Source organism: Platichthys flesus, chromosome 17, assembly GCF_949316205.1.
Source record: "Platichthys flesus chromosome 17, fPlaFle2.1, whole genome shotgun sequence".
NCBI classification, from domain to species: domain Eukaryota; kingdom Metazoa; phylum Chordata; class Actinopteri; order Pleuronectiformes; family Pleuronectidae; genus Platichthys; species Platichthys flesus.
The window spans coordinates 14,406,915-14,432,573 of NC_084961.1; the positions used below are offsets into that span (position 1 = coordinate 14,406,915).

The 25,659-nt window shown below is 39.8% G+C and overlaps 3 protein-coding genes across 4 annotated transcripts; all 3 read right to left on the bottom strand.

Annotated features, from left to right (window-relative positions):
* Positions 1–842: 842 nt before the first annotated feature.
* LOC133972495 (sodium-dependent neutral amino acid transporter B(0)AT1-like) lies at positions 843–9,836 on the bottom strand. Of its 2 annotated transcripts, XM_062409991.1 has the most exons (13): positions 9,375–9,836; positions 7,149–7,355; positions 4,871–5,011; positions 4,648–4,785; positions 4,378–4,559; positions 4,180–4,290; positions 3,978–4,090; positions 3,757–3,885; positions 2,768–2,924; positions 2,475–2,679; positions 2,197–2,356; positions 1,358–1,520; positions 843–1,197 (listed from the first exon to the last, which is right to left on the bottom strand). In XM_062409991.1, the coding sequence occupies exons 2-13, from the start codon at positions 7,345–7,347 to the stop codon at positions 1,048–1,050; spliced, it is 1,848 nt and encodes a 615-aa protein (XP_062265975.1). In that variant the 5' UTR covers positions 7,348–7,355; positions 9,375–9,836; the 3' UTR covers positions 843–1,047. The 2 variants fall into 2 exon arrangements, with proteins under 2 accessions (XP_062265975.1, XP_062265974.1); XM_062409990.1 differs by lacking the exon at positions 9,375–9,836 and having other exon boundaries at positions 7,149–8,692.
* Positions 9,837–9,953: 117 nt separating this feature from the next.
* LOC133972494 (sodium-dependent neutral amino acid transporter B(0)AT1-like) lies at positions 9,954–17,267 on the bottom strand. Its single transcript, XM_062409989.1, has 12 exons — positions 17,029–17,267; positions 14,869–15,009; positions 14,647–14,784; positions 14,376–14,557; positions 13,677–13,787; positions 13,475–13,587; positions 13,217–13,345; positions 12,407–12,563; positions 12,114–12,318; positions 11,861–12,020; positions 11,511–11,673; positions 9,954–11,380 (listed from the first exon to the last, which is right to left on the bottom strand). The coding sequence occupies exons 1-12, from the start codon at positions 17,231–17,233 to the stop codon at positions 11,231–11,233; spliced, it is 1,854 nt and encodes a 617-aa protein (XP_062265973.1). The 5' UTR covers positions 17,234–17,267; the 3' UTR covers positions 9,954–11,230.
* A 390-nt stretch (positions 17,268–17,657) lies between these two features.
* LOC133972493 (sodium-dependent neutral amino acid transporter B(0)AT1-like) lies at positions 17,658–24,161 on the bottom strand. The gene is made up of 12 exons (XM_062409988.1): positions 23,756–24,161; positions 23,274–23,414; positions 22,607–22,744; positions 22,337–22,518; positions 22,115–22,225; positions 21,428–21,540; positions 21,201–21,329; positions 20,959–21,115; positions 20,502–20,706; positions 20,263–20,422; positions 18,762–18,924; positions 17,658–18,599 (listed from the first exon to the last, which is right to left on the bottom strand). The coding sequence occupies exons 1-12, from the start codon at positions 23,958–23,960 to the stop codon at positions 18,390–18,392; spliced, it is 1,914 nt and encodes a 637-aa protein (XP_062265972.1). The 5' UTR covers positions 23,961–24,161; the 3' UTR covers positions 17,658–18,389.
* Positions 24,162–25,659: the final 1,498 nt, after the last annotated feature.

Consider the following 25,659-nt stretch of genomic DNA (forward strand, 5'->3'; position numbering starts at 1 on the left):
GAAGACCAAATATGAATTAGGAATAGAATTTGATTGGTGCAGCAGCATTTCAAGGGTATATCAACCTGACCCCCACCCCTCCAACGAAGTTATGTTTCTATCGTCATCAAGTGTTTTGACCTTGTAATCAACGATACAGGCCCAAGTGCAATCTCCCACCATTATGGTGTTGTTTCAGTATTAAGTTGTTTCAGTATCATGTATGCATTCTCGGGGGTCCCCCTCTCAGTTCGATGCCCCAGGTAATAGCCTGCTTTGCCTAAAATAGTGTTGGAGCCAGGATATTAAATCTGTGTGCATTTGTTTCAAGGATCTTTTTGAGAAATATCAGTCATGTTCTGGCGAGGGCACCTGACCTTTTATTTGAGGCAATTTTTCGTGAGTGATTGTGCTTCCTACATAAAGAAGAACCTTTTACTTTTTAATAACTTTTACTAACTGCTAGCTTTTGTGGAAAACTTTACTCTGACATGGGAGTAAAGTTGGACTAACACCTGCAGCATCTGTAAATCTCTTCCTATTGAATTGACACAGTTCTGTTTCTGCCACCTGCTGGTGTAAACATGTTCCTGCAAAGGCTCAATGTTGTGTGATGTCTATAGTTATGAAGGACAATTTTGGTTCAATGCCATAATTGTGAGGACATTTTGAATTCAAAGGGCTGTTTGACGGTTGACACTTGTTAGGGTCAGGCATTTAGCTGTGATGGTTAGGGTAAGGGGTTGGGACTTGCACTATGTCGTGTATTCACAAATATAGAGAGACGTGTGTGCGTGTGAGTGGCAAATACGATAAGGAATGACAATTTTTTTTGTTTGTAAATACGTTTATTATACATAATCATAAACAAGCAATATGCAGAAATGACTAAAAATGAAATAAAAAACAATAATACAACAAAATGTGTAGAAAGTTTTAGATGCTGACATGTCACACAGATGTTATTCACATAACAAGTTAACATATGAAAAAAACAACAAATTAAATAACAATGCATCTGTTCTATTCTAAAACATCATGTGTGCTGTAAGACAATTTTGCTCATTTTCAGGAAGCAGTGTTTTTTCTGCAGCGATCAAACACCAGCTTACAGACTGCATACACGGGAACCATCAGACTGGGGACGCCTGCCAAGAGAAATATGGCTGCATTGATCCAGGAAGGGTATGGTACTGATGACAGAGCTGGAAACTCCTTCTGTAAAACATAAATAACCCGATAGGTAATATTTAGTATTTCAGAATTTTCTTTTTTATATATATACTTAAACAAAAGGGTAGAGAAGAAAAGGATGATGATGATGGAATTAAAAGTTTAGATCCCAGATTAGTGTTCAGATTAGAGTTTGTGCACATACAGAATTTGGGTCCCAGACCAAATAGGTGAGTTCCTCTTGAGCTTGGATCACCAGGTAGAAAACCAGGATCACCAGGATGATAAGAGGACTGATGAACCTCCATGACACCTGCCAGAAGATGCCGGGCTTGTGTCCAATCATGAACTCCACGTCCTCATTGAACCTGCCACACGACAGGATGTAGATTATATTAGATTCTGAAAAATATCAAGTCCTCAATTTCTTTGATTAGTATACGGGGGTGACATTGCCAAGATAAAAGAACAGGTTTCAAAACATGTATCACAGATTTATGGTAAATTTATATAGCACCAATAAATGGTACAGTAGTGGGTTGAAGGGCAGAGGGCACCTGCATTATACATTTCATACATTTATCTTTTTTGCTATAATAAAATAACAGCTTTAACTAAATGCATTAATATGGACTATAGTGCTCGTTCTAAACCTGCCTGTTGAAATGGGCTGTTTTCTTGTCCAGTGTCAATTCTCCTGAGCTACTTCAGAATTATTCCTTGTCATTAATGAGTCCCCCTCAAACATGTACTGTCACCTGTTTATTGTTTGTGTGCAGAGCTGTTTATAAACAGTCCATGGTGCAGAGTGAAGTAAACTGTGTGTTCCTCCTACCTGGTTTATCTGTGATTCAGAGGATTGTAGTAAAAATTCAAAAGAATAGCTTAACTGGTGTTATTTTTCATACATGTCTGTTTTTCCAGAAGTCTGTTAAGCATCCACTCAATCATCATACTCAATTTTAAGAAATAAATAATAGAAATAATAGATAATTCAGATATTTCATTCATTATGAGAACGGGTGTGGGAGGATGTGCACCAACCTGTCTATGCCATAGACGTGAACCACAGCGATCAACTCAAACAAGCCAATAGTCAGTAGTGGAACTGATCCAGCAAAATTGTCGAAGAGCGTTACCCAGTAAAACCCTGAATTCTGCGCAAACAGGAGCGAGATGACGAAGGCGACAAAACATGTCGTTCCTGAAACACACAAGAAGGGCAAGCACGTGTTAAAATGGAGTGCAGAGAATCTGTTCATCTGCGGTTACACAGCTGACGTGTAGACTGTTTTTTATTTGTAAACTAAAACTCAGAATACCAGTTAGGGCTTCTTGGGGCCAATTTTGAGGAAGCATATGCAGGTCCTTTAAGGGGACCACTACTCCTTCAATGTTGCCAAACAGGGTTGAGATCCCCAGGCAGAGGAGCATGACGAAAAAGAGGACAGACCAGATGGGGGAACCAGGCATCTTGGTGATGGCCTCTGTAAACACAATAAAGGCCAGACCTGTTCCCTCCACTCCCTGGACAAACACACATCAGTCACAATGCAGGTAAGAGCAAACAACAACGACAACAACTGAGGAACCTGATAGATATTAGATACGTTACCTCACTGAGAAGTGTCTGCATGTCACATGTTTTGATGTCCAGTCCAAGAACAATGTCAGGATAGGAGCTGTTGAGCTGATTGAACGCTGCCTCATAGTTGCTGGAAGTGATGTTGTCCTCAGGAAGATTGAATACGTTTAATAATGTCATGATGTTTCTGAAAGAAAAGTACATCACGGATTTGTAACCTTGGATTCCTGGAGTCAATATAACATGTCTGATTTTTTTTTGTGAACAGTGTTGATGTAGTGTCTTTTTATCCCATATCATAATACAACCTATATCCAATCCTACCTTGTCCTATGCTATATCCAATCCTATCTACTATCATATCTTATCCTCTCTGAACTGTCCTGTCCTGTCCTTTTCTCTCCTATCCCATCACATATTCAAAACTGTATTCTGAATGTTATTTATCAAAGAGTCTTCTAACACATTGGCATTTTTACAGTAGAAAGAAACCATTTTATCTAATTCCCCTGTTTAAACTTGTGTTTTGATGTCTTTTGTTATTGTAAGTGAAATTGGGATTGAAAACACACGTTTAAACATCCTTATTGTTCAGACATGAGTTCTGTATATTTAGTATATTTCTCACTTAATGGCTATTGTCCAATTTTTTTTTTGTCAGTTGTTGATTTTTTGTCCTAGCTCAGCTTTTAGATGAGAGATTTCTGACTCAAACCATCATCGTGTGAAGGTTGAGAACAGGATTAACCTTCTGCCCTCTAGTTATCAGAGGCTGGTTATTTTTAGTCCTCTAGGTTCGAGTGGTTAGGGTTATAGGATGATGGATTTGTCAAGCAATTATGACCTTGAGCTTTATGATCAATTTAGTGGGTAGACCAAAAGAGGATTGTTGACTTCTGATCTCCAGGTTTTTTGTTTTGTTTCAGACAAGTGGCTAGGATTAGGCATCATGGTCGAGAGGTTAGGTTGAGGGCCAGGAACCCACATTTTGTGAGGACTCACCGATGCAATGTACTCACTTACTGATACAGTTGTCGTATCTCTCAGTGGCCCTGAAGCCGATGATGGTGTAGGTGACCGTGGCAGCGTAGATCGAGGTCGCACCAGTTATAACTGTCAGGATCACGGCATCATGCATGCAGTTGTTGCTTTGAGAAAGAAAATAAGCAAAAGATTCAGGACACATATTATTTCTAACAAAGGTCACTACCTGTTTCAACTTCTTCAAAATGTCTCTTACTGAATAGGGTTGTAGCTTGAGAAGGAGATGAGCCCTCCCCACGCTATACTGAAGGCGTAAAAGACCTGGGCACCTGCATCCAGCCATGTGGTCGGGTTCATCAGCTCATTAACCTGCAGGAGGGAGTCCCGTGTTACTGTCCGTCTTTATCTAATTAAGTAAATAATTAACCTTTTTGTCTCCGACGTGGTTTGATACATACGTCTGGTGTGAAGAGGAACTTAATTCCGCTCAGTGCTCCTTTGAGAGTCAGTCCTCGGACCAGGAAGATAGCCAGCACTATGTACGGCAGGATGGCAGTGACGTACACTGCCTAAGGTCATGACAAGAGATAAAAATGGTCAATATAAAATAATATTGATTCATTCAATCATAGTGTTTAACGGCAGGTTCAACAAACCTTGCCTGATGTGCCGATCCCCCGTATGTAGCAGATACAGATGAACGTCCAGGCTGCAAACAGGCACACTACCATGGGCCAGTGGATTCCTCCTGAGTCATCTATAGAGGTCGTAGTGTTCAGAGTCACTCGGTAAAAGTAGTAATCCACAGTGGAGCTCTCTTGACACTCGGATACAAATTCTGTGGAAGCAAGAAACCGGCATCTGCAAATGTTTGTTGAGTTTGGGGTGATTGCTGGGTTTGAGTAGGTGTGTGTGTCCCTGAATACCTGTCCTGTTGTCGTTGAGAGGACACTGGGTCCAAGGCAGTGGGCTTTGAAAGGAATTGAAGAGATACCATAGGATCCAGGCTATTAAGGTGTTGTAGTACAGTCCAACCAAGAACGACACCAGCATGGAGGCTATACCTGAGAAAACAACATCATTAATTGTCATAAAACATTCATCAGGAAGCCAGAGAATCACTTTAGGTCCAGAGCTTGGTTTACTTACCAATACCAGTCAGATAAGGGCTGATGGACCTCCACACTCCCACACTGCCTTTCCTCAGACGCTGGCCAATGGCGAACTCCAGCAGCAGGAGCGGCATTCCCTCCAGCACCAGTAGAATGAGGTACGGTATCAGGAAGGCACCTGGAAAATGTATGCCATTAGTGGTGGGTGGGCTGTGGTCCCTCTACTATCAGAGGGTGTGTGTTCAATTCCTGGCTCCTCCATTCTGTGTGCCGAAGTGTCCATGGGTAAGATACTGAACCCCAAAGTGCTGCTGTATGTGGGCTTAATTCAGGACTTAATTCAGATTTTCGGTTGTCGGCATTCTAAATGTGGTAAAAACATATTCTCATTCAGCTAAATCTAAATATTATTCAATGGAATGACTGAACTGTACAGACCCATAAATTACATCCTTAATATGTTTTAATGTAAATAAATATCTATATGACACCATATCATTATTTTTAATCAGGTAATTCCACTATTGTAAATATTGAGCTGCAAATTTTTGGAAAACTATGCAAACATGTCTCGAAAGGTCTGATATAGAAAGTATTACATGAATTAATATATTATATGTTGTTTTGGCAGAAAATGTTCAGGCTTACTTCATAAAATGTCGTGAAAATAACTGTGATTTCACCTTTTTCCTTCATTTGAAATGAGTGTGAGTACTTGTCTGTGACTCCTCTCACTCTCTCCTCATTTCAATAACCATGTCTGTCCCTCAGTTTTACATAATACTTTGACAGACACACTTATGACCCAAAGATGTACCAGCGCGTTAGTCCAACTGACACCGGACAGATGAGTTATTATATGTATCACTGCCATCTGCTGGTTACCAAGTGGAATATATCAAGCCTTGTGAATTAAATCTTTGCCTTTTATTTTGACAGTGATTTAGTTTTTAGTCTGACACCATCCGGCATGACTTCCTCTCATTATATTTGGATTATTCCAACAGAGGTTTTACCTGCCTCAACCAATTATCTATTGAGTAGCTCAAAACTGTACAAAGTTCAGCTGAGGCTTGACATTGGCTCCTCTTATGATGTAGTATTGATTTTACTGATTGAACCTTCGGTTCTTTAAGGCCTCTCTATATCAGACCTTGTACCTTATGCACCTACATACCTTGAGATCCTCAGGCAGAGATTTTACTGAAGTTGACATTTTCTTTGAGCATCTATAAAACTATATTCTCTCAAATATGATATTTGATTTTGGTTTCTTTCCTTTTGATGCACCTAGAATACATATTAAGTCATTGGTTAATGAGGTGTTTTTATTTTTATTTATTATTTAGTATGTTATGAAAAATAAATATATATCTGGTCTTGTTACTTATATATTATGTTAAATTAGTATCGTTTTCCACAGTCTGAAAATGCTCAAGTAGGCAAACAGCTTGGTTATTGAACAAACGGTTTAGTCCAGTCTGATAAACATTCCCACAGGATGTGAACAGTTAATAATATTAATGACCTTTGTGATAGCCCCAACCTATCTTTCACCTGGTCTGTTTGCAGTTTGTGGGCGGAGTTGGGTTGGTTGTTTGTTACCTGATATCTGTGCAGAGGTGACTGTCTCTCTGATATCTAGACTCTTAACATCCTCCCCAGCCTGCCCCCTTTGTTTGTTTGGTTCAAATTATCTTGAAATACCCCGTAAACAAAATGTTGTTCTCATCTGCTGTGTGCTAATCTGTGTTGGACTTAAGTTGAATTTTACGCCAGTGCTTTTCATTGTTGTCCCCTTACAGAGAGCTTGTTAATAATAATCAGGATAATGTTGAAACCTTATAACATTATACTATAATGTAGAATTATTCATATTTTGGCTGCCAGGCCAGTGACAATATACAAGGAAGTGGTACAACTCTGATCAACTGGCCAAATGTGACAATGGGCAGAGATAAGTTATGTTGGACACTGAAATCAAAAGCAGTGGCCATGTGAGTCAAATGATCCCATCTACGTTAATGGAAACATTGATGCGACTGCACTTCTGTCCATCCTTGGAGAGGTCTCCTCCAGATATTTAAGAGGCACAATGACTCCCTTCATTCATTTAAAAAAAAACAAGTATGCACACACGGCTGCTGATTGTTTTGAAAGTGTAAGGGTTCACAGTTCACATAGTATCACCACCGTGACCCTTTAAAGTCTCATAATAACGTTGTACTGCTAAATTCAGTCCTGCCAGTGAAACACCGAAACTGATACTTAGTCCCATCATGAGACATCCTCTAACCAGGCTCATCTTCACTTACCCCCTCCATGACTTTGACACAAGTAAGGAAATCTCCACACGTTGCCGATCCCAATGCAGAAGCCCACGCAGGTCAGGATGTACTGGGCTTTGTTGTCCCACTTGGGCCTGTCACTGGCGCCTTCCTCCTCCATTCTCTCCAGATCCTTAAAGTTGGGGATCCGCAGATCCAGGCCCGGGTTAGGAAGCACCAGTTTCATGGCGACCCCTGCTCGAGATGTGAGATGTGAACACGAGTGATCTTGGAAGACAAAGTGGCCGCTTGGAGCGTGCACTTAGCATGCTTGAGGCAGGTTTATGATCTTTTACTTTATCTGTCGAAGTTCAGATTAGTTAGTGCACAGTCAGTACTTCTATTTTATATCACCAGTTGCTGCTCGAACAATTTTATGAATACGTGGGCAGGACCTCTAAATATAGAGAGCTCTCCAAACGAACTTTAACTGTACAGCAGAGGCTCTCTCTCACTCTGTTTCAGAGAGAGAGAGTTTCACCTGGAGTTTCACCTGGAGTTTGAGTTGAAACTCCAGATACCTGTGAACCTGCCTTGTCACTGTATCTATGAACTCATTCAAAATGAATAGGATGGTGGTTATTTCATGATGGCACAAAGTGTTTCAAGTTGTCCTTTGCTAATAATTGATGTGTGAATAATCTGATAACAGTTCCACTTTGACGTCTGTCAACATAGAGATGTACACACTATTTTGTTTAATGGTATCAATTTTAGTCATAGACTGTACTATGTAAATGATGCTGATGTTATTAGCAAGGCCGCATCACGAAGCATACAATGCCCCAGGGTCCTCAGATATCCAGGCTTCCCCAAGAAAATCCAGTCTTGGTTCACCACTGCTATGTTTGCGTATATTTGTAACCGTCCCGTCGCTGTGTAAAATGAGGTTGTGCTTATTTATTTTATGTGGGATTCAGAGCTAAAACACAATAACAGCTGATCTCATTTGCGGCCCTAAGGTGGGTCCAGTTTTTATGGGCCCTCTGTGATGGGGGCCTAGCCCACCAAAATCTGGTTACAGGTCTCGTTTCAGGCTTTGTGGTTATATGTTGTATAGTCCCACTGTGATGGGTCCCATGCTTAAGTCATTCAGTTCAAACCTGGGTGAATGAGGCCCTGCTTGGGTGACAGTACCTGGAGCAGCAATTAGATTTTGTCAGGGAGCCATGCTCCTGCCGCCTGCTCCAGACGTGATCGCACAAATCAGGTTGTGTTCTCGTCCAGACACTGGTTTGTGCGCTGAGCCGGCTGATGCTTGGACACTCCCTCACCCTTGTTTTAAATTACTTTTATTGTTGAAAAAGGCTGAATGGCCGAAACTGTGATAAGGAGCTTTCTCCAGTATTTACACTTTTTCAAGCTTATAAAGGTGAGAGCCATTACCTCGATTGGAGGCCTTAATGTTCATGTACTATACAAAAAAAGTTCAGAGAAGTAAAGGATACTTATGAACTATGAATTCCGTACTGTGTTCCTCATATACTTCCTTCCTATAGAAACTATAAATAATGCATTTGACTAATTTCTGCTGTAATGATATGACAACACTTATCAATAACTAGTTTCTCCACTAATACTAGTTTTCCTTGACTGATGGATCCTGCAATGAACCCTCCATAACTCCATGACCAAAAATTTTCCATCCTGTTGTAAACATAGACCAACCCCTCTTGTAGCTACGTTTATGACAGAGGTTCACATCTGCTTCCTGGACTGAGCTGAAGCTTTTTCCACCTAGGACGACCCTGCACCCAGTAATTATTCAATCGGTAACTTATAAGAAGCTACTAGGGCAGTTTATTTCAAAGTCCCCTCATTACATAACGTCATTCATTCCTCCTGTGTACCTTCATATTAGTAGCAGTATCAAGTAATTCATTGTCATATTGAGATAATTAAAGTGTTGCGGTCAGGTGATAATATGAGGTTTTATAATACACTTATATAAATGTAGAGTTCTTTTTTATCAGGTGAGACATTTTATAACATTTAAGAGCATATTCTAACATAACAATTGTTTTTTTTATTTTTTTCATAATTTAAGAAATCTACTTGAAGTCTCCCAGACTCTAGATTAAGTCCCACTCTCCTACTTCAGAAATCACCCTAGAATATGTTTATAATGATGATATAACCGTTCAAGAGCCTTTTGCTATAGCTCACACACTTTCCTGTTCAGTCTATAGGGGAGATTCACTCAATATGACTCACCTGATAACGCTGCTTCAAGGGGATCAGCCGCTGTACAGTAGCACCTGGATATGTAAGTAAATTATATGAAGCTTACTCCTTCTCTTATTGTTATTTTTGTGAATCATTAAAGGACAACAGGTTGGCACCAAATGAGCAAGAGGCAAAGTTCAATCTGGTTGGAACCACTTCACTGAAAGTGATTTTGAGTTGTAACTGTTAGCTTATACATACTGCTGATGGATCCATATCAGCTGTCATATTTTAGTGGAGTACATACCTCTGCCCAGGCCCAACAGTCCCGTATGAAACCATTTAAATTCACTAGATCCCGATTTGTATTTGGATCTCCACCAAATTGCGCACCTTGACAAGTGCATATCCTCCCGGAGGGTTAATAGAAATCTGTCAAGTAGTTGTGCCTAATGCTTACAAAAAAACAATTGAACAGACGGTTTAAAATATGGAATTCAAATTTAGATTTTACTTGTATAGTGCTAAATCTTCACAATCTCAAGGCACTTTACATAGTAAGGTCAAGACCTTTAAATATAAAGTATAACCTCCTTGTTTCAAAAGAACACCATGCTGTAGCAAGAGGAGTGGTATCTTTTAAGATATTTATAACTGCACAGGTAGTGTTCTGTTAATATTACCACAGTTAAACAGTCATATTTCATTAGTCTCCTCTACCTTTATCAGATGCAGAGTCCTCTGCAAAATATGTTGTGCTTTTCTTCATCTGGGTGACTTTACCCTACTGCCCCCTCTCCTGTCCACCTTGCTACAAAACATCTCCTGCATAATAAAAACAGGCACTGTATTTAAAGATGGACGACATGATTGCGCCTTAAAATTGAAGCCTAACCGCGCCACCTGTTGGCTGACTGCAGTAATTTCCATGTTCATGAATATTGGGACCTGCAGCAAACAACACTTAACTGTTTTTTCCATTTTTCCAGAAAGTAGTGAAATGTAACAAATAATGGCAGAGACTGACTCTCGATTGGCCATGTACTGTGCAGACTATGTCTCCAAATGTGCAGTTGGCGAAGTTCGTGTCCGGGATATATTGTCTTCTTTTGTGGATAGTGGGATGAGACCGAGTGGAGACACGTCATGCATCATAACTTACAGTCTGTGGTTTAAACATTTACACTTTGTGGTTAGGTCCACACTAGAAAAACAACACCAGAGTGATGTCCAAACAGCAAATGCAGTTTATATATCAACTGATGCATTACCTCAGGTCACCTGCTCTCCTTCTGTTATTCGACTAGTGACACACTAGATAGACTAGTGACTATCTAAATAGAGGTTTGAGTGAGCACTTCATTAGTTCTATTTCCAGGGTTCGTTTGCACACACTTAACACATCTCCTATTTTCAGTACCAAACTTTTTATTTGCCGTACTCCTTTTCTTTCTTATGTAGACATGTTTAAACGGTGGAGGATATTTCCCTCTTTTTATATACAGTTATATAATTTATACTGTAAAGTCAAAATTATTTTATAGTGAAATAAAAATGATTTCAACAGCAAGTTATACACAGTATAATATGCCCTGCTTTAAACACTATTAGCAAAAAGCATGTTTTAGAATTTAAGGGAAGAAAAGTCCAAACAACAAGAAATCATATGTGAGGAGAGAACGCACAGTCATACAGAACCATAAAGCTGCACAAAAGATCAGCAGAAATATTTCAACTCTACTGTTGTGTGTCCATAAAACATCGACATACGTAAATATCAAAGAAAAGCATGTATAGATGCAAATAGACAAAACACCGTTCATATATTTAAACAAGACAAATTAAATAATCTTGCATCTTGCATTCTGAAGTGTCTGACTAAGTCATTTGAGGTCAGTTACGGGCTAATTTTTGCTTCTTTTCTTGCAGCAGTTAAGAACCAGTCTACACACTGCATACACAGGCACTGCCACGCTAGGTACGCCTGCCAATAGAAAGACGACTGCATTGATCCATGAAGGGTAAGGTGTTGACACCAGAGATGGAAACTCCACCTATAAGACACAAAGCATTGGAGTTAGTGTATTTAGCATGAAAAAGCAATGAAAGAACATTGTGTGTGTGTGGGTGTGGGTGTTGTGTTATGTTGTGTTTTGTTGTGTTGTGTGTGATGGGTGTGTTTACCGCGTTTGGGTCCCACACCAAATAGGTGAGTTCCTCTTGAACTTGGGTCACCAGGTAGAAAACTAAGATCACCATGACGATTAGAGGACTAATGAACCTCCATGACACCTGCCAGAAGATGCCGGGCTTACGTCCGGTCATGAACTTAATATCTTCATTGAACCTGCCAGACAGGAAAATTGTGTCAAAATTTTGAAATACAATTGGCAATCCTGCAACACATGACCTCAGTAGGTCCACTGTCCAAATCAGATTTAGCTTAAAAACAAGGACCGCTTGCTGAGGCTTTTACTCTACAGTAATTTTACAAAAATATCAACATGTAAAGCAAACAAATTAAAATAGCTAACCTGTCTATGCCATAGATGTAAACAACAGCTATCATCTCAAACAGTCCAGTGGTGAGAAGTGGAACTGATCCGGCAAAATTGTCGAAGAGATTGACCCAGTAAAGTCCTGAAGGCTGCGCAAACAGGAGGGTGATGAGGAAAGCGACAAAACACGTTGTGCCTGAAACACACAAAGAACAAAAACAAGAATGATGTTTCTTAAGTCGAGGGAAAGCTGAAGAACTGGCTGAGTGGACTGTTAAGACCAGGTTACCTGTCAGTGCTTCATGGGGCCAATGTTTAGGGAACACATGCAGGTCCTTTAAGGGGACCACCACTCCTTCAATGTTGCCAAACAGGGTCGAGAGGCCCAGGCAGAGCAGCATGACGAAGAGGAGGACAGACCAGATTGGGGAACCAGGCATCTTGGTGATGGCCTCTGTGAACACAATAAAGGCCAGACCTGTTCCCTCCACTCCCTGGACAAACACGCATCAGTCACAATGCAGATAAGAGCAAACAACAACGACAACAACTGAAGAACCTGATAGATGTTAGATATGTTACCTCACTGAGAAGTGTCTGCATGTCACACGTTTTGATGTCCAGTCCAAGAACAACATCAGGATAGGAGCTGTTGAGCTGATTGAACGCCACCTCGTAGTTGCTTGTAGTGATGTTGTCCTCAGGAAGATTGAATTGGTTTAATAATGTCATGATGTTTCTGAAAACACACGTCACAGTTTACCAACCCTGCATTTGTTGTCGTCTTCTATAGTCTATGTCTTCTTCTTGGCACCTTCTTCTTGGTGCTGCATTTCTGCACGCCTGAGCACCGACTAATGACATATTGTGTAACTCAAAACTTTCGATGATGAACTAAAACAGAATGACTAAAGCAGACTTTTGACCAATCGCCAACAATCGTATCAATACAATATTGAAAGGCCAATATAAATAAAAAAAATCTATTGCTGACTGCAATCTTTCCTTCTGTCCATACTCACTGTGGAGTGACCCTAAAATATAGACACCATCTGTAGGATTGGTTTAGCGCGTTAATGTGATTTGAAATATTGTACAGCTTAAGCCAGAAAAAAAGAAGAAGAAAAAAAATACTACTCTTAATAAGTAGTAAATGGTTTCATTTAATAATGTTAAATTAAGCATATTAGTGTGCCCACAATAATCAAATATATTATCATACATATATATTAATTTGAGTAATTAACATTCAAATCTTGAAAGGCCGATTAGTGTTCTTACAGGTTTGAGATTAATTTACATAAACTGATTGTTATATATATTTTTTTTCATAATCAAACATCCAAAAGGTCTACTTGACTCTCTCTAAACCTTGATATTAACTGTACTCACTCACTGATACAGTTGTCATATTTCTCAGTGGCCCTGAAGCCGATGATGGAGTAGGTGACCATGGCAGCGTAGACTGAGGTGAAGCCAGTTACCACAGACAGGATCACAGCATCCTGCATGCAGTTGTTGCTAAGGAAAACAGACAAGGACTCATCACGTCTGACAATAGAATCTTCTTATATTAATTCAACTGAGCTAAATAAGACTTAAACTGCTATGTGGTTATTAAACACAACAGGTCTTCTCAATGTCTCTTACTGAACAGGGTTGTAGCTTGAGAAGGAGATGAGGCCCCCCCATGCCAAACCAAAGGCGTAAAAGACCTGGGCACCTGCATCCAACCAGGTCAATGGTTTCATCAACTCCTCTAGCTGCAAGAACGAGGTATACATAGTGATTTGGCTTTGACCTGTGAAATACAACTGTTTTTTATTTTTGTCTATCGATACTTGAAACGTACGTCTGGTGTGAAGAGGAACGTGATTCCGCTCAGGGCTCCTTTAAGAGTCAGTCCTCGGATCAGGAAGATGGTGAGCACTATGTACGGCAGGATGGCAGTGACGTACACTGCCTGAGGTCAAGACAAGAAAACATGGAGTCATTGATCATGGAAATCAGTCTGAAGTATTTTCAGTAATACAAAATAAATGATTATTTCTTAAAACCCTTCCCCAAGACATCAATACAGGCCCAAGGCTTCACGAGTTTAGGATTCCATGTTTAAAGCAAAGTGCATTCCATGTTTGTCAAGTTTGGAAGTTTGGTTTTTATTTGGTCTATTTTTTTCAAAATTAAGAATCATCAGTGTCCTTTACAGGGTTCAGGGATGAATGAGCTAGCTGGAATTTTCCGAGTTATGAAAGAATTTGCTTCAAGTTGTTGTCAGGCAGAGCGCATTCATGTGTTTTGGGGGCGTGGCTCTGACGAATGGGCCTCTGGGAGTGGTTGGGATGTTTCAGTCGACCCAACCTTATCTTTAATTGTTTACCTATCTACAGCTGATATCTGCTGGCAGTAGCTGTCTCGATGGCAGACTTGAGAAGCCTGCTTTTATCTACAACCGGCTATCACTCATAATACCCATTCTGAGAAGTATGATGAATTATGAACTAGAAAGTTATAGAGGTTTGTTAAGGCTAATAAAACAGTTTTAACCAACCTTGCCAGAAGTGCTTATCCCCCTTATGCAGCAGATAGCGACTATTGACCAGGCAGCTAACAGGCACAGGACTATGGGCCAGTGGATTCCTCCTGATTCAGTGATAGAGGGCGAAGTATTCAGGGTCACTCGATAAAAGAAGTAATCCACAGTGGAGCTCTCTTGACACTCGGGTACAAATCCTGCAGGGACAAAACAATGTACATGCACAATTCAGCCACTTTTTTACTGTGCATGGATTGTAAATAATCATTTATGTATATTAAAATACCTGTCCTGTTGTCGTTGAGAGGACACTGGGTCCAAGGCAGTGGGCTTTGAAAGGAATTGAAGAGATACCATAGGATCCAGGCTATTAAGGTGTTGTAGTACAGTCCAACCAAGAAGGACACCAGCATGGAGGCTATACCTGAGAAACAACATCATTAACTGTCATAAAACATTCATCAGGAAGCCAGAGAATCACTTTAGCTCCAGAGCTTGGTTTACTTACCAATACCATTCAGATAAGGGTTGATGGACCTCCACACTCCCACACTGCCTTTCCTCAGACGCTGGCCAATGGCGAACTCCAGCAGCAGGAGCGGCATTCCCTCCAGCACCAGCAGAATGAGGAAGGGGATCAAGAAGGCACCTGGAAGAACATATGGGATTGGCAGTTAGAATTTTGAGATTTTACCCATTAAGTCTGTACATTATGTCCATCGATCATTGCGGTGACTATATTGGTGGCCCATACAGCCCTTTCCCCTCGGGCAGTGTTTTCCAGCTCCTCCTGGAAGTTCTTGAGGAGTTAGTTAGGTCTTGTGCTTTCTGATTGTTAAACTTGCTAAACTAAGCTGTTGATCATGGTAAACCCTGCTTCTCATGCAATAACGGTTTGTTCACTTTGAACATTGTTGTTATTTAGTTGTATGTGCGTGTGATTTAGGAGAACTTGTCGCATTCATCAATTTTCTTGTATTTTGAGTTTTCTTACACTGACAAACAGAACTTGTGACATAGGAGTAATGAGACATTTGTGAACTGTTATGTACATCAGTTTTTTTCACAATTACAAACAAATATATGAATTCCTACCTCATAATTATGTTGACACTGTTATGTACCTTCTAAACATCAGCATGTTAATATAAACATTGTTTGCTGCCCAGTCCTGAGCTGGGACCCATGTAGCTATCCAGTCACTATCACCATTGTGCTGATGTTTTGATAGAATTTGGACACAGGATGTGTAATTATAATTATACTATCTTGCCTGTGGGAAAGTGGGCAGGGTTAAAACATGACATGTTTATATAATATGTTAATGATAGCTAATAGCTTATAAATAAGTTATAGATTATAACAGTTATGTTTTATCTATCATAAACTCAAAGGTGACAGATTTGTCATTACAAAAAACTGTGAATGGCAACATTTATGCATTTGTAATATGATTTTGAAAGATTTTGTTTTACAAAATAATTTTTAAACTCATAAAGAAGACTTAACTTCATCATTGGTGTTGTGTTGTAGCCCATGTTTCATTGTATCCTCACATTACTGCAGCTGATGACATGGACTATGGACAGTGGTTGACCCCTCAACTTAAAGAGTCACAGTAAAACAATAGTTCATAGTTTTTCAAATATTCATGTCCTCTTTTGTGCTGAGTTCTAAAAGAATAGCATTGACCCACTTAACACACACACACACACACTCACACACGTAAACATTTGCTGTACAGCTTCTTCGGATTCTAAGAATTTAAATCAAGCCAACGTGCATCTGTTTGGTCATGTGTTGGGCCTAAATGTCAAGCCAAAGATGAATCATTACCCCAGAGGACCTCATATTTTTAAGAATCATTCTGCCTTGAATAAGTGATATATTTAACTTTATTTATTTTGTCTTCAGGCTCAAAGGACAATTGATTTTGGTTAAATTAAAACAGATAAGTTCACTGTTCAGATATTTGGCAATAGCTTTGACCCTTCTTGGTCATCTCAGAAACTATTGCTGTGCTGCAAATTGTCAGAGAAAAGCATATATGACAATTACTATAGGTGCCTGGTTATGTTTTAACATGAGGACGCATACTTGAAAAGCTCCATAAAGGGTGTTCTACACAGCACTGCAAAGATTACCTCAAGAATCGCCCTTTGGTCTAGATTAGTAACATTAATCTTGCCATCAAAATCAAATCAACAACCGATTGGGTATCGGGACAGAAGATGTTTCGAGGACCGGCTAAGTTTTGACCGTATGGCCTCCACCCTACACCACAACAGTGGCATTTATAATCATAATTAAAAGCATGCAATTGTTACCTACATTATTGCACGTCAAAGGTTGTTTTAATGTACAACTTAGAATGTGACTTTTGCTCCTCAAAACGTATATATATTTTATTTTTATTTCAATCCAAAGTCTGACAAGAACTAAGACTAAAACAAAGCAGTCTGGCTTCAGTCACTCAATCTGTTCTGATTTAGCCGTGACGAGTTGGACTGATCTGCCATTGTCAATTATTTAAAGTAGTGACAAGCTCATTTTATTCCCATATGATAACGATACATTTGGCTCCCGTTTACCTCAACTATCAACTAAGTTCAATCATATGACAAATCAATCTGAAACTAATATAAATCCCAACCCTGGCTGTCCTTACCTCCTCCATGACTTTGACACAAGTAAGGGAACCTCCACACGTTCCCAAGTCCGATGCAGAAGCCCACACAGGTGAGGATGTACTGGGCTTTGTTGTCCCATTTGGGCCGGTCGCTCCCTTCTGCCTCCTCTTTTTCGATCCTGTCCAGATCCTCATGGCTGGAGATCCGGAGATCCAGCCCCGGGTTAGGTAGCACCAGTCTCATGGTTGTCTCATGTGCACTGAAGCAGGGAGGTCTGCTGCGCTACAGTTATTATGGGTTGGTGCAGTGTTCATATAGGGGCACTAAGCAGTGAACGCAGGTTTATGATCTTTTACTTTATCTGAGGCAGACCACAGATTAAGCAGTACAATCACTGAACTTGTATCTTCATACAGGGTCCACGGATACACATGAATTTAACAGTTAAACATAAAATATACTACATTTAATTTAAAAGTAAAAAAAAAAAATGTAATAATTTAGTAATAATAACACATGATGACTGGATGATTTGCCTTTATGAAAAAGAAGTGAGCAATTGCCTTATCAGTTAAGTCAATTGGAGTCTTATTTTGAAGGGTTACAATAGAAAAACACGTGCCTCCTGTTGCCAGGCAAAGAGCCATAAAAGTACCAATATGGGTCATGATATTCCACATGATTTATTTTAATAGCACATATACCTAACAGTAACCACATGATTCTGTTCTTTAGTCTGAGCTGGGGCGAAGAAAATGTACAAGTCGTAACTTGGGGCTTTTATTGCAGGCTAAGTGCATGTGGTGTAATATAAGAGAAAGAAGGTACAGGAGGTCAAAGTATACAAGAATCAGCTCTGACATTGAAGATAATTTACAACATGTTAAAACAAAGACATATGTATATTGTAAATATTAGGCATAATGCAGTGGTTTTTATAACGATGATCATTTTGACAAGTAGCTATGAATAGCTACAGCTAGCAGCAGGTTTGGGCAGAAAGACTGGAAACATGGATCTAGCTTTGCTCAACTACTAATAATGATTTTTGCTCTTCATTTTTTTCACGTATAGATGATGAGCTGAGATGTTAAGACAGAGCTAAGCTAGCTGCTTTCCTTTGTTTCCAGTCTCCATGCTAAGAAAGCAAGCAAATTAGTATTTTCCCCCAAATGTCAAATGTACAAATCATGACACAATAACAGGCAACTAATATTACAATAGTAATAACATATAATTAATTACAAAACAAGTATTTTACAGAAAATTCAGTCTCTATTCTACTCTTCTTTCACTGTACATGGCAACAAAAAAGAAACCCAAAATGTATTACTGTATGTACAAAAAATAGAGCAGGTCTATTTTCTCTTTGCTTTGTTTTTAAATACTTTGAAGCTATTTAAAACTTAATTTTCTCGCTCATTGCTACAGTTGCGGAGATGCTGTCCACTGTCTTGTCACTGTAGTCCTCTTGCTTGCAGCATTTCCTCTGAATGAATTTGTAGAGGGCAACTCCAGGGATGCTTAAACAGGGGATTCCAGCCAGAATGAAGATGATGGTGTAGATCCAGGATGGAAATGAACGAGCCTCCAGGGTTGGGAAACTCTCCTGCAGCCAAGGTCAAAGGATATAATATGATTTACAGAAATTGATCATGTTGAAAAGGAATTATAAATATAAGAATAAAGCTAGTTTTTGCACATTTTAAGACCAGGCATCTTAGAATGTCTTTAAGCTACTATTCTATTTTAAATCAAAAAGTACACTTACCGCTGCCTCGTCCCAGACCAAGTAGGTGGGACTCTGGGTGACTTGGGTAACAACGTAAAACACCAAGATGACGACCATAATGAGTGGGCTTATGAATCTCCATGTCACCTGCCAGAAAATGTTGGGCTTGTGGCCAATCATAAACTCAATGTCCTTGTTAAACCTGTGTAGAAGCAATCACAGGGAGATCTCGTGTCAGCTGAGCATGTACAAAACATCCATAAAAGACAGCCTTGAACTTTTATTAGTTACAGTACTTAAAGCAGCCTGTTAGTGAGTTTCCATCACCTTGATATGGCACTGGACTTCAAGGAAGTCGGCCTCCGCTCCACTCTTTGTCTAATCTGTCCTTTTAGCATGGCATAATTCAATCTTTTGACCATTTATGTAAAAGTAATATTTCGCCTGCTCATTTACAGTTTTTTAACGGTAAGCTAAACAATACATATTCCACATTCCTCACCTAGGTCTTGCTACATCAGAAGATTCACTCTGTACTTCCGTATCTATGATATGATGTCCTGTAAAATTATCTCTGTACCAAGGTCTGAATACAATAAATTGGCCCGCTTCATGCATGTATGACAATAACTATGCTTTGACCTAGTGCCAAATGTAGTCACACGTCACATGTTGATAGTTACCTCCACCAAAGAGGCTATTTTTTTTTTTTTTACCCCTATCCGTTTGTTTGTTGCTTGATTGATTTCTCAAAAGTTTAATGCAAAAGTGGCCAAACAGATTTCTATGAAATTTGGTTGAAGGATGGTACATGGGCCAAGAAAGAACTGTACTTCCGTATCTATGATATGATGTCCTGTAAAATTATCTCTGTACCAAGGTCTGAATACAATAAATTGGCCCGCTTCATGCATGTATGACAATAACTATGCTTTGACCTAGTGCCAAATGTAGTCACACGTCACATGTTGATAGTTACCTCCACCAAAGAGGCTTTTTTTTTTTTTTTACCCCTATCCGTTTGTTGCTTGATTGATTTCTCAAAAGTTTAATGCAAAAGTGGCCAAACAGATTTCTATGAAATTTGGTTGAAGGATGGTACATGGGCCAAGAAAGAACTCTTTTAATTTTGGATAGCATTCTGGAAAAAGGGGCAGGACATTTATTGAATCAATTTCTATCATTTCTATAGTTGTTTGTAGGAGTATTCGAAAACTGCAAAAAACGATTTCTACAAAACTTGGTGGTGGGGATGGGGTCTAAGCCCGGGAAAAAAACATTATCTTTTGGTCTGGATGCAGATTAAGGCATTTTTTTATGTTATCAGACTACTACAGTTGTTTATTAACTTCTAGATAATCATGTGTAAAAAATGTCATGTCCTCGGTGGAGGTTATACCCTCAACTTAGAGCAATTCAGTGTTGGTGTGTTTGCATGCTAACATTAGCCCACAACATAAAGGCCCTAGAGTGTCTAAAAAGTTTTACCTGGGACTATGTCCAATCTTTAGCCTATCAATGATCCCTTATACAGACTCACCTATCTATGCCGTAGATGTAGACAACAGAGACCATTTCACAGAGCCCAATGACCAGAAGGGGTATAGAGCCTGCAAAGCTGTCAAAAAGGGCTAGCCAGTAGTTTCCAGAGCGCTGAGCGAATATTAGCCCAAGAAGAAGAGAACCTAAGCAAGTCAGACCTGGGGAAAAAAACAAAAATAAGTGGTAATCATACTCACTTGAATGTGTTAATTTTAATTGTAAGTATAAGGAAATTACCGCAGAAGACTTCTTTGGGCCATGATCGAGGCAACACTCCGAGGTCCTGCAGAGGGACCACCACTCCCTCAATGTTGCCGAACATAGTCGAGAGGCCGAGGCAGAAGAGCATGACGAAGAAGAGAACCGCCCAGAGAGGGGAAATAGGCATCTTGATGATGGCCTCTGTGAATACGATGAAGGCCAATCCAGTTCCCTCTACACCCTGAAAACATTTCAATCATTCAGACTATTAACATTATATCTGTGAGACGGAAAACTAGGTATCCCTCCCTCTGCTAAGGAAGGTTATCTTTTAATTTCTGTTTGTCTCTTACATTAATTTTTTCACTTTAACAATGCGAGGACCATTTTTGACATTTTCCCTGATTTCCTAGAGAATGATTCATGTCACACATCAAAATGTGAGTGTGTGCTCCGTTGAGTGTCATAAATGGTTTTGATGCTCTCTACTGACCTGACTGAGAAAAACCTGCATGTCACAGGTCTGTAAAGGCAATCCTGCGATGACAAGTGGCTGTGTTTGGTTGAGGTGGGTCAGGACCTCTTCGTAGTTGCTGCCTGTGATGCTGTCTTCAGGATAGTTGAAGGTGTTCAACAGCTGCAAGACGTTGCTGCAAATCAAGCACAGAGCAATGAGTTCGGTTTGATGGAAGCAAAGCGGACTCAAGGTTTCCTGCTGGGCAGTTTGCGACTCACTCTCCGATGCAGTCGTCGAAGTTTTGCATTGCTCTGAAGCCGATGATGGAATAGATCACCGTTGCCGCGTACACCGAGGTGCAGCCATTGATGAGGGAGATGAGAACAGCGTCCTGCTCGCAGTTGTTGCTACGAGAAAATGATGATGGCGTGACGAGAAGAGTTCAAAAAGTTTGTTAATCGTCTGAGGATTATTGTCTGACTGTGCACACTAGGCCGTTACTCACTGAACAGAGTTGTAACTGGAGAAAGAGATGAGACCTCCAAAAGCCAAAGAGAAGGAGTAGAAAACCTGGGCCCCTGCATCCAGCCAGGTTGCTGGATTCATTAACTCATTCACCTGCAGGAGAATCAAAATACATACTCTTAGTTAAACTGAGCTGAGATTCTTGTACCTAATTAAATTGTTGCTCAGTCAGTAAACACTATTTCCTACTGTCCTGTGCACTGTTAATAATTAATACATGAAGGTACTGTGCACCATAATTTAAAGTCTAATCTTCCTTGACACACAATACAATCATAAACAATACACTGGATGATAAATGAATTGCTCCATTAAATCGTGATGACTTTGAAGTTTATATAAAAACATGAGTCACGTTTAATTTGTCAATAAAAAATATGATTAGAATTTATCTCTGACACTTCAATACATTTGTTTTCAGCTGCTGTGGTTATCTCTGTTTACTCTCACTACCACCCTGTAAATCTCTATACTCAACCCTTACTCTAAACAACGCATGGTTAATTGAAGGGTTGTGGGCCCTTTTTCACTATGCTAAGCTAACCGGCTGCCAAAGTCAGTCTTCTGTCAATCTCATGTATCGCTTAACAAGTTAAATAATATCAGTATATTTAAAAATACTTCATTGTAGTAGTTATAGTGGTGGGGGTGTAACAATGGCACTCACGTCTGGCGTGAAGAGGAACTTGATCCCCTCAAAAGAACCCTTCAGAGTCAGCCCTCTGATGAGGAAGATGGTGAGGACCAAATATGGCAGAGTGGACGTGACGTACACAGCCTGAGAATTGAGAGTATTTTAATAATGATCAAAAGATAACTATTTGAAAAGACATAAAGATTTCATGTTTGGAGGGAACTGCACCACTCAAATGTAATGCCACAGGCAGACCTTTCCACTAGTCTCTATCCCCCGGATGCAGCAGACATACAGCAAACTCCAGGCAGCTACCAGGGACAGCACAATCCACCACTGCAGGCCCCCAGACTCATCGATGGCTGTCGAGGTGTTCAGGGTCTCTCTGTACCAGAAGTAGTCAACAGTGCTGCTCCGTGCGCACTCCTCCACCACACCTGTGACGGTCAAGAACAAGTTGTTGGGCAACCTCCTAATGCAATGTCACTACTGTTTGATATCCTTGTAGATGAGGGCACAGCGTACCTGTCCTGTTAGCATTGAGAGGACACTGGCTCCAGGGCAGAGGGTTTTGGAAGGAGTTGAAGAGATACCACATGATCCAGGCCATGATGGTGTTGTAGTACATACCCACCAACAGGGAGACAAGCAAGGATGCAACACCTGTGACACATGAAACAATAAAGGTTTATGTTCCCTAACTTTTACCAGGACTCAAAGTCTGCAGCAATCCACTATGACCTACAGATACACAAACAAAAGTGCATGTTCTGTTCACTCCTCCTACTCCACCCTGTCGTCCAAGTACAGCTACTTCTAACCCTAACCCTAACCCTTTCCAAAAACCAAGATGGTGCTTGTAAAATCACAAGGCTTCATAATTCCATGTCTTTGTAGATTCTCCTTAACATCTTTCCCTGAAGTTTTAATTTTTTACTTCTCAGAAACAAATGCTCAGATGTAAGTTGTTGACAATGAGCTTTTATATACATATATACACACACAAAGCAACAACCAATTATAATACCAATATGATAAACATACTTAAATTAAAATCCTAACTTCATTATCCTCAGAATTCATAATATATAAAATAAGTAACATTATGAATGTGATTATTATTCATTAAAATGTATTTACTTAATAAGAACAATTAACATGATCATTTCTATTCTTTTCTTTTATAACTTACCGATTCCAGTCAGATGGGGGTTGATTGACCTCCATACTCCGACGCTGCCTTTCCTTAGACGCTGACCGATGGCGAACTCCAGGTGCAGCAGCGGGATTCCTTCCAGAACCAGCAGGATAAGGAATGGGATCATAAACGCTCCTATAGAAGCACAACATTCAGGTCATGATAAGTGAACAGTGCGGTGAGTTATTGACTTTTACCCTGCAGGTGACAGCATTCAACGAATTGTTCCTATAAAGTAACACATAAGCACTGCATGTTTTAATATCCAGAAAATGAAGAGTTCAACTTTAAGGGTGTTCCATTTATTTCTCATTAAGTGTAGACAGAGTTTTTGGAAAGCCCTCCTTATTTACTGAAAATAGGTGAAGACCTTCAGATCCTTGGGATAATCAATATTCACAGCACATTTTCTTGCAACTCTTTAACCTACAATGTGTTCTGAAAGGCTGAAAACATTCCATCTCTTTCCCTCTTACCTCCTCCATGACTCTGACACAGGTAAGGGAACCTCCAGACGTTGCCCAGTCCCACACAGAAGCCGACACAGGTGAGCAGGTACTGGGCTTTGTTGTCCCATTTGGGCCGGTCACTCCCTTCGGTCTCCTCTTTCTCCATCCTCTCCAGGTCCTCGTGAGAGGGGATCCGGTCATCCAGTCCTGGGTTTGGCAGTTTCAGCTTCATCGTGGCTTCTTTGTTAATAACTTCACGGGACACAGAATTGAAAAAACGGTCACCGCTGAGTCTCCCGTTTCACAAGAGTCCTCTCTGAAACTCACTGATAGTCTGTTCACTGTTTCTCGCTCAAAGTCTCTCACCTCAACTAAGTGTCCTGGGAGGCGACACTGAGGTATTACCTGCGACCTATGACACCCAAACCACATTTATCTGCAGCACATGGCAGTCTGTGTTGTATTTTGTAATGTCAGCAAGTTTTAATAGAAAAAGGTGGGACCTTCTTGATAATGGTTAATGCATCACGTGAGGTGCCATCTCTCACGCTTCCCCCTGAGAGATGAGTTTGGTATTCATGAGTTAGTAAAGGAAAACAGTGGAGTTAAGAAAAGGAGTCAACAAAAAATCTGTGAGGAGGAGCACTGTGTGTTGGGTGGAACATTTGATATAAGGGCTATAAGTGTCTGAAATATTAAATATCATAATTGGACTGACATGCAGGATGAAAAGCTTCTGTCGGAGAGAACACATTGTCCATCAGAGCTTATCTTGGCCATCAGTGCACGCCTTACCCAGGCCTTGAAAAATCTGATGGTTTTATTGCATGGGGATGTACAAACATGTTGTCTCAGTTCCGCACATTTAGTCCACATTCACTCAAGCTTAAAATCTAAACGCTGAGAGTATCTGTTAAAGTGTCCAGGAGCCTTGAGGCAATTTTCAGTTTGTGTTTCTATCATAACATTCATTCTACTGTATGATTGTTAAAAAATTCTGAGCGCTTATAAATCATCTCCTTTGTCGTCCAATTGTTTAACCAAAGTATGTCTGCTATAAAATGTGCCAGGTGTACGGAGGACGTTTTTCTCTATTGACTGTACCTGGGATAAATGTTTGAATTTCAACGAGAAAAAAAGAAAAGAAATTGCTCTAAAATCTACATAAATTCAAGATTCACTTTGTTGTCATTCACACTAAACACAAGTACAGTTCAGTAGAAAGAAATTAAATTGCATCCATATAACAAATGTAATCATTAATGCTGTGGTTTCCTTAGCAGGTATAAAAGCTCTGTAAAGTTATAAAAACCCAAATAAGTAAAGAGAAATATGATTATATTTTAAAAACTGACACTGTGATTTTAATGAATGCAGTTGGAAATAAAGTATTTTGTCACAAATGTGAAATGTAAACACTCAAACACAGAGATTCCGAAGTTGTCACAAATACATTCAACTCATATGATCACCACCGCTGTTTGTCACATCATCTAATAGATCTTGTCTTTTACAGTACACCATATAATTATATTGCAACACGTGTAAATGGTGGTTAAAATAACTGTTACACAATACCTGTTTTTCCCTTTGTGGTGGAAATGTAAACGCTAATGCGCTTTTTAATTCAAGTCAGATATTTTTATTACACATTAAAAACAAATGGTGTTGATCCAAAAGGCTTCATAATCATGTAAACATGTAAAAACAATCGTGAGTGTCATCAAACTCTTCTTAGTCCATAAATTAATTTACGGTCAGTAGATTGTTGCACATGTCGATAAGATTGTTTACTTGTGATCGCCTCTTTAGTACCCTAAAGAGGCGTAGGTAAATGCCCTCCGCATTTCCGAAACACAGTGGAGAACCCGAGTAAAAAGATCTGTTATGGCCCTGTCATCTTCAGATCAAATACCTAGAGCAGCATCACA